This window comes from Dipodomys ordii, unplaced genomic scaffold (genome assembly GCF_000151885.1).
Source record: "Dipodomys ordii isolate 6190 unplaced genomic scaffold, Dord_2.0 Scaffold6, whole genome shotgun sequence".
NCBI classification, from domain to species: Eukaryota; Metazoa; Chordata; class Mammalia; order Rodentia; family Heteromyidae; genus Dipodomys; species Dipodomys ordii.
This window is the reverse complement of record NW_012267222.1, coordinates 11,740,767-11,749,555: the sequence shown is the minus strand read 5'-3', so window position 1 is coordinate 11,749,555 and position 8,789 is coordinate 11,740,767. Positions and strand designations below refer to the sequence as shown.

The window sequence follows — 8,789 nt, the reverse complement described above, 5'->3', positions numbered from 1 at the left end:
CAGCTTTTCAGCTCAAGGTTAGCACTCTACCACTTGAGCCACAGTGACACTTCCGGCTTTTTTCTTTTTGCTTATGTGGTGCTGAAGAATCGAACCCAAGGCCTCATGCATGCAAGGCAAGCACTCTACCACTGAGCTACCTTCCCAGCCCAGGAACTGGTCCTCTTTTGGCCTCTGATAAGCCTATCTGGCAAAGCGTCCTCATAGGGCAGTACACCAGTTCTACCCCAGTCCAGTACCTCTGTCGTAGTATATGCTCATATCCACATCCCAGTCATCAGCTGTCTGCTCATCAAAGTCTGCAGGATATAAACATATTGCATAGTAGGTTAAGGACTCAGAGTTCTGTTGAGAGTGAAATGTAGAGTTAGACACTATGTATAGAACCTGGTGTTTTGATTTGTATTTTCAAGTGTTCTCCTCTGGGATTATTTAGAATTAGAGTGCAGAAATGGCTTTTCTGTCCATCTCACTGATTCCTTATTACATAGTAGGATCAGTGGTGTCTCATATATAATAAAGGCAAGCCTTCCCTAGCTTTATTTATTTACTTTTTCTGGTGGTACTAGGGTTTGAACTCAGGGCTTCAAACTTCTCAGCTTGCTTGTTCTGCTGGCATTCCACCACTATAGCCATGTATTCAGCCTGGCTTTTAGTGGAAATAGGAGTCTCTTGGACTTTTCTGCTTGGGCTGGCTTCAAACAATGGTCCTCCAGGTCTCAGCCTCCTGAATAGCTAAGATTACAGGAATGAACTACCAGCTTCCAGCTTTCCTAGCTTTCTATTTGGACTCATTATCAGGAAATAAACTGAGTAGAGTAGAAAACCCAGAGATAATGCAATAGGGATCATCCCTGTCCTAACGTGGATGCCAGCCCGCTTTAATTTGCACATTAAAACAGCCCCCAGACTCCCATACGTTAAAGGCTCAGTCCTAGCATGGCACAGCTGAGAGGTGAGAGAAATGAAGTGGGCCTAGTGGGAGGTTTTAGGATACTGGAGATATGCCCTTAAAAGGGTCTGTAGGACTTTGGTCTTTTCCTTTCTATTTCTCTTTTTCCTTTTTTCTGCCGGTCGTGGGGCCTGAACTCTGGGCCTGGGCACTGTCCCTCAGCTCTTCAGCTCAAGGCTAGCACACTACCACTTGAGCCACAGCACCACTTTGGGCTTTTTCTGCTTATGTGGAGCTGAGGAATGGAACCCAGGGCCTCAGGCATGCAAGGCAAGCGCTCTACCACTGAGCCACCTTCCCAGCTCCCTCCTCTCTGTTTCTTATCAACAAGTTAAATTGGTTTCCTGAGCTCTTACCACAATGTGCTACCTCATCATAAGCCCCAAAACAACTGGGCATGCATTGGTGGCTCACTTTTGTTATCCTAGCTGAGATCTGAAAATTACTGTTCAAAGCCAGCCTGCGCACCAAAAACAAAACAAAACTGGGCTGACCATGGACTGAGATTTCTTAAACTATTAGCCCAAATAAATCTTTTTTCTTTTTTCTTTTCCCTGAGTAGCTGGGGAATGAACTCAGAGCTTCTCACATGCTAGGCAAATGCTCTGCCACTCTCACCATGCCTTGAGTAAGTACCCCTGGACAAAGGCTTTTGGGCAGCAGTTAGGGCGTAGGGATTGAACTCAGGGCTTCCTATTTGCTGGGCAAGAGTACTACCACTTGAGTCACACTTGTAGCAACCTCCCTTTTTTCCTTCCTTCTTTCTTTTCTTTTTCTTCTTTTTGGTCGGTCATGGGCCTTGAACTCTGGGCCTGGGTGCTGTCCTTGAGCTGTTTAGCTCAAGGCTAACACTCTACCACTTCAGCCACAGCACCACTTCCAGTTTTCTGAATGGTTTATTGGAGATAAGAGTCTCACGGACTTTCCTGCCCAGGCTGGCTTTGAACCGTGATCCTCAGATCTCAGCCTCCAGAGTAGCTAGGATTACAGGCCTGAGTCACTGGCACCTGGCCTGGGCTGGCTTTGAACCATGATCCTCAGATCTCAGCCTCCAGAGTAGCTAGGATTACAGGCCTGAGTCACTGGCACCTGGCCTGGGCTGGCTTTGAACCATGATCCTCAGATCTCAGCCTCCAGAGTAGCTAGGATTACAGGCCTGAGTCACTGGCACCTGGCCTGGACTGGCTTTGAACCATGATCCTCAGATCTCAGTCTCCTAGCTAAGTAGCTAGGATTATAGGCATGAGGAATCCGTGCCCAGCTTCTTCTCTTCTTCTTCTTCTTTTTTTTTGGTCGGTTGTGGGGCTTGAACTGTGGGCCTGGGCACTGTTCCTGAGCTCTTCAGCTCAAGGCTACCACTCTACCACTTGAGCCACAGCACCATTTCCCTTCCTTCCTTCTTTCTCGCTTTCCTGCCTTCCTTCCCCTTCCTTCCTTCCTTTCTGCCTTCCTTCCTTCCTTCCTTGCCTGCCTGCTTTCCTTCCTTCCTACCTTTTTCCTTTCTACTTTTTTCCTTCCTACATTCCTTTATTCCTTCCTTCCTTCCTTTCTTTCCTTCCTTCCTTCTCAGTCCTGAGGCTTGAACTCAGGTTCTGGGCAGTGTCTCTTAGCTTTTCCACTCAAGACTGGCATTTTACCAATTAAGCCACAGCTACACTTCCAGCTTTTTGGTGGTTAATTGGAGATAAAAGTCTCATGGACTTTCCTGCTAGGTTGACTTCAACTCCTGATCCTCAGATCTGTCTCCTGAGTAGCTAGAATTACAATTGTGAGGCACTGGCATCGGGTTTCCTTTATTCTTTTCTTTACCTTTTCTTGAGACAGAGTCTCCTTTTGTAGTAGGCTGGTCTTAAACTATCATCCATTCTGCCTCCACCTCCTAGCACACCTCCCAAGTGCTGGGATTACTGGCTTGGCTTAAACCTCTTCTCTTTAGAAGTTCATTTATCTCAAGTATTTGTTACAATAAGAGATAGCTGAACAACCCAGAGCCTTACCTCCTTCTTCCTCTTGCCAGAACTGGGCATCAGTGTAGAACACCAGGCCAGAGCCTCCCTTCTCCCACTTAAGCTCAATCTCCTCTTCAAAGAGCCGCTCGGTGGTCCGCTCCTGCCTGGTCACGTCATCATGCAGTGCTTCGTGCCGCTCCCACTCCTCACCCCGGTCATCATCCTGGGAGAAGTGTGGAAAGGGGACCTGTTTATCCAGCTTCCTGATTTCAAGGCTTAGAAGCACAGGAGGATGAGATAGGGCTCTCAACCCCATGCCTTCAGGTTTCTCTAGAAATAGTGCATATGTAAACCTGAGAACCTTGCCCAACACACCCTTTACACTTCTCAACATGTGCTTCTCCCCGGCCCCCACCCTCAAGGCTGATCGCTCTTAGCTCTGCTTTTGACTTGTGTTAGTTTCCCTGCATGAACTGTGTGCCTTCCTCCCACATCCTTTGCTTCTTCACTTGGTTAAATCTTCCTCCTGCAGCTACATGAAACCCTCCCACTTAGGCTCATGCACTCTCATGGCCTCTGAGCACATGTTAGGCCTTTATATATTACAGAGAAAGGACAAGAACTAACACACTAGCATTGCCTGTGTGTCAGACCCTTTCTTTTTCTCTTTTTTCTTTTTTTGTAGGTCGTGGGGCTTGAACTCTGGGCCTGGGCTCTGTGCTTCAGCTCTTCGGCTCAAGGCTAGTGCTATACCACAGCACCATTTCTGGTTTTCTGGTGATTTGTTGGAGATAAGAGTCTCATAGATTTTCCTGCTCAGGCTGGGCTTTGAACCGTGATCTTCAGATCTCAGCCTCCTGAGTGGCTAGGAATACAGGCATGAGCCACCAATGCCTGGCTCAGACCCTTTCTGTAACTCAATTCCATTCATCATCCCAGTGACCTTGTAAGCTAACTTTATTATTCCCATTCTCCAGTTGAGGAAACCTAGGCTCAGAAGAGTAAAGTGATTTTCCTATAATAATACACTAAGAGTATAGCAGAGCCAGAATGCAAATCCAGTGTGGCCTTTCCAGATGCTGGTTCTCTCCAAGATTGTAAGCTCTCTGAAGGCAAGTAAATGGATTGTAGAATGTCTTTGGAATTATGCACTAGTCCCTGGTGTACAAGCGTTGACTAGGCTTGCAGAATGGCAGGATAAGCCCCTCTCCTGGTCAAACTATAGCACATCACTAGAATCAACACTGTAAAACAAGTCAGAAGAGAGCCACAATGGGGCTGGGAAGGTGGCTCAGAGGTAGAGCGCTTGCCTTGCAGGCATGAGGCCCTGGGTTTGATTCCTCAGCACCACATAAGCAGAAAAAGCCGGAAGTTGCGCTGTGGCTCAAGTGGTATAGCGCTAACCTTGAGCTGAAGAGCTGAGGGACAGCGCCCAGGCTCAGAGTTCAGGCCCCAAGACTGACAAAAACAAAAACAAAACAAAGACATAAAACAGTGACACACTAAGGATGTGAGCTGATATTGGAGCAATGCTAAGCTGGGTACTTTGAAGCATGGGTGCCTTACTTTTTTTTTTTGCCAGTCCTAGGACTTAAACTCAGGGCCTGGACACTGTCCCTGAGTTTCTTTTGCTCAAGGCTAGCACTCTACCACTTAAGCTACAGCACCACTTCTGGCTTTTTCTGTTTATATGGTACTGAGGAATCAAACCCAGGGCTTCATGCATGCTAGGCAAGCACTTCACCACTAAGCCAGATTCTCAGTCCATGGGTGGGTACCTTGCTTTTGACCCAGAGTACAAATAAAACCAAAACAAGCAAAACAGTTTTCCTAACAAATTCTACCTTCCTTTTAAAAATCTTTTGTTGGGCTTGGGCACTGTGCCTGAGCTCCTTTTGCTCAAGGCTAGCACTCTACCACTTTATGCCACAGCTCCACTTCCAGGTTTCTGGTGCTTAATTGGAGGATAAGAATCTTACAGACTTTCCTGGCCAAGCTGGCTTTGAACAGCCATCTTGATATCTCAGCCTCCTAAGTAGCTAGGATTACAGGTGTGAACTACCAGCACCTAGCTTCCACCTTCCTTGGTTTTATGGATGAACAACCACATCTGGAGAAAGGAGTCTACAAAATGTCTATTACACTAACAATGTCAAGACTGGAAGCTGGGGTTCAATCCATTGAATCCAGGCTGGAATTCAGAGGAGGCTGCTGCTAGGCACAGGATGAAACTGCATTGGAGAAGCAGTTGGGAACTGGTTCCACGTCTCTACTTTCTTAGATGATCTTAGACAAACTGCTGGGTAACCTTTTTCTCGCTCTTTGTACCAATCCTAGGGCTTGAACTCAGGACCTGGGTACTATCCTTGAGTTTTTTTGCTCAAGGCTAATGCTCTACCACTTGAACCAGAGGTCCACTTCCAGCTTTTTGGAGGTTAATTACAGATAGGATCTTACAGACTTTCTTCCCCAGGCTAGCTTCAAATTACAATCCTCAGATCTTAGCCTCTTGAGTAGCTAGAATTACAAGTATGAACCACTGGCTCCTGGCCCACAGCTCTTTGTGGGTGTGTGGGTGTGTGTACGCATATGTGCGCTGGAACTAGAGCTTGAACTCAGGGCCTTGTATCCTTCCTTGGCTTTTTTACTCAAGTAAGAAACTCTATCACTTGAGCCACACCTCTACTTCTGGCTTTTTTGCTGGTTAATTAGAAATAAGAGTCTCTTTGATTTGTCTGCCTGGTTTGGCTTCAAACTGGGATCCACAGCCTCTTAAGTAGCTAACATTATAGGCAGGAGCCAGTAGCACCCAGCCTGTACAACTCTTGGTCATTATGTTTTCATCTATGAAAAGGAACCCTTAGGGCTGGGAAGGTGGCTCAGTGGTAGAGTGCTTGTCTTACAGGTATGAGGCCCTGGGTTCGATTCCTCAGCACCACATAAACAGAAAAAGCCAGAAATGGTGCTGTGGCTCAAGCAGTAGAGCGCTAGCCTTGAGCTGAAGAGCTGGCCCAGAGTTCAAGCCCACAACCAAAAAAAAAAAAAAAAAAAAGGGGGGGAACCCTAATATCCCCTCTTCCCATCCTTTCTGAGGAAATGAAAAGAGGTTCTACTATAGAATCTTCTGGCTCTGGATTTTTCCCCCTTCCTGCCCTCTCCTCCAAAAAAAAAGAAAAAAAGAAAAGAAAAGAAGAAGAAAAATATATGCACATGCAAATACAGTTTTACATTCAGTATCAGGCAGTTCTCCTGCTCCCTGAAGCCCTCCTGAGGCGCTCAGACTAAGAAATCTCTTAATATACAACGGAAGAGAGTATTATTAATACCCTCTTTAAGCTGGCAGGAAGGACAGGATGGCACACTATACTCACATCATCTGAGTGAGACTCTTCTTTCTCCTCTCTTTCTCCTTCATCCGCAGTCTCTTCACTGATACTAGCTGGTGCATCTATCAAGCAGGTCCCCTGGGGTATTTCCTCACCCTCCGCTGTGTACACATGCTCTTCCTGTTCCACTGTCTCAGATTCCTCATACTTGAAGGGCACATTGCCATATCGCCGGGAAGAGCCTGTCTTGGGGAACTGGAGTTGCAGCTGGGTGATAATTCGTGGTGGTAGGCGGCAGGCCCGAATCAATTCTAAAAAGACTCTCAAGGGAGTCCCCACATTCCCATTGGGCATCAGCACTGGTGGGTTCAGCTCCGGGAGTTGTCTCAGGTCAGTGAGAGAGAAGGCTTCATTCTCAGCTTTCCGACTCTGCAGTTCCTTCCTGGTTTTAAAGGGAAAGGAGCCCAAACCTTAGGAAGAAGAGAGAAGAATGGGTTTTGAAAACCAAAACTTGAAGTAACACTTTGGGCTAGAAATCATAGTTTAAAGCTGTTGTCCTAATGTTATTCCCATTATAACTTCTCCAGAGTCCCTCCTCTCTTCCTATCAGAGCCCCCTGGCAATTACGTGCCATTGATCACCACTGTGGCTGAGCACACAAATTTCTTCTTGATTTGGCTCCTGTTGGTGTGTGTGTGTGTGTGTATGTGTGTGTGTGTGTGTGTGCGTGCGTGCATGCACATATGTGTGTATGCGTCAATACTGGGGTTTGAACTTAGCAAAAAAGATCAGGGATAATGCCCAGTCTTTGAGTTAAAGTCCTAGGACCAGTACACACACACAAACACACACCCCCACACCCCCACACAAACAACAACAAACCCAAAAATCATTATCCCAAAGACTGTTCCAAACCACAAGCTTGCATAAATGCAACCACAACCTTGTACAAAAACTACTTTTGAGTTCAATTGCCCAGCAACTGCCTGTTCAACCTTGAACCTATGCCACCCTTGTTATTGATCCTTGTAGTCAAGAGTGTTTCCAAACAACTTATTCAAATTTCATTTTGTCTCTTAAAGTTCTTGCCTTACTTTACCTCCCTGGATACACTTAGGGCTCCTCTATGGTCCACTATGGCACATGTATCCCCAAGGCAACTGAAATCCTTTTTTTTTCACTCCTAAATAAACTCTTTCTTGAGTGTTGGTCTCTCTGATGTTCATTTTAGGCTAATAGAAACACTAATTTCCTTTTTTTCCCTTCTGTGTCAGTGCAAAATATCGTCTCCTCAGAGAAAAGGGTCTCCGAAGGGTTCAAGTAGGTCTCCCTCCACCCGGAAATAAACGGAAGTACTAGTTAAACCTGAAACTCAGTCCACAAACGATTGAAGCTTGCAAAGTCATAACCAGAGGCCTGACTTTTCTCAGGAAGAGTGCCACTGTCCCGGGGCCCTTCGGCCCAGCTCGTTATCTTTATTCCTCATACCTGATGCCTCAGTGGGTAGCCTAAGTCTGTGGATGTGACAGCGTCCAGGAAGCCAAGTCCCTTGAGAATCTAGCCACCGGCGGCCTGAGTACATGCGAACAAGCTTCCGGGCCAGGGCCAGTCCCCGTACGGAGATGACGCAGCAGCAGGTGCGGGTCTGGCAGGTGCGGGTCTGGCCGCGGGCAGAGTTCCGCGCGGAGAGCGCGCGCGAAGCGGCGGCCGTAGTCTGGGCGAGGTCCTGGCTCTCGGCGGCGGGGTCGCTGGAAGGGAGGCCCGCGTCAGAGGCCTGGGCAGGGGCCCCCTCGGGCCGGTGCCGGTAGTGGAAGCAGAGGAAGCCCCCGCCGCGCTGCTCTCGGAACTGGCTGAAGTAGCTCCGTAGCTGAGCCGATCGTAATGCGGAGGGGATGCCCGTCACGACTAGGTAAACGGTAGCCTCTTCCTCCACCTCGCTGGGCGTCGCCATCATGGACTATCATGTGATCTGCTGGCGCTCGCGCGAGAACTCCGCGAATCGTTCTGGCCTCCATTTGGAGGGGGCGGGCGGCCCTGGGGTTCGTCCTGGAGCCTCCCTGTGCCCCAGGCTAGCGCTCTTCCACTTGAGCCACAGCTCTACTTCCGGCTTTTTGGTGGCTAATTACTGCCGGGACCGGCCTCGAACCCTCAGGTCTCAGCTTCCGGAACTCCAGAGGGCTTTTGATTTGTTGTTTTTGTTTTTGTCGGTCCTGGACTCTGGGCCTGGGCGTTGTCCCTCAGCTCTTCAGCTCAAGGCGGGCGCTCTACCACCTGAGCCACAGCGCCACTTCCGGTTTTCTGGTGGCTTATTGGAGATAGCAGTCTCATGGCCTGTTCTGCCCCGGCTGGCTTTGAACCTTGAGCCTCAGATCTCAGCCTCCTGAGTAGCTAGGATTACAGGTGTGAGCCACCGGCGCCGGGCTGTCCCTGTGAGACTTTTATCTCCAACTAACCACTCAAAAACCAGAGTGGAGCTGTGGTTCAGAGTGGTAAAGTGCTAGCATTGAGCAAAAGAGGTCAGGGGCAGTGCCTTGGCCCCCATGACCAGCACACACACACACA

General features: G+C 48.2%; 1 protein-coding gene across 1 annotated transcript in view; it reads right to left on the bottom strand.

Moving 5' to 3' along the window:
- Nucleotides 1-8,178, bottom strand: part of Gpatch3 (G patch domain containing 3) — a 10,822-nt gene extending 2,644 nt beyond the window's left edge. Inside the window, exons 1-4 of the mRNA XM_013032270.1 lie at nt 7,716-8,178; nt 6,273-6,697; nt 2,950-3,124; nt 224-299 (exon numbers count right to left, since the gene is read on the bottom strand). Coding sequence (XP_012887724.1) covers nt 224-299; nt 2,950-3,124; nt 6,273-6,697; nt 7,716-8,178 — 1,139 coding nt within the window. The remainder of the gene's footprint in view (nt 1-223; nt 300-2,949; nt 3,125-6,272; nt 6,698-7,715) is intronic.
- Between the last annotated feature and the right edge of the window lie 611 nt (nt 8,179-8,789).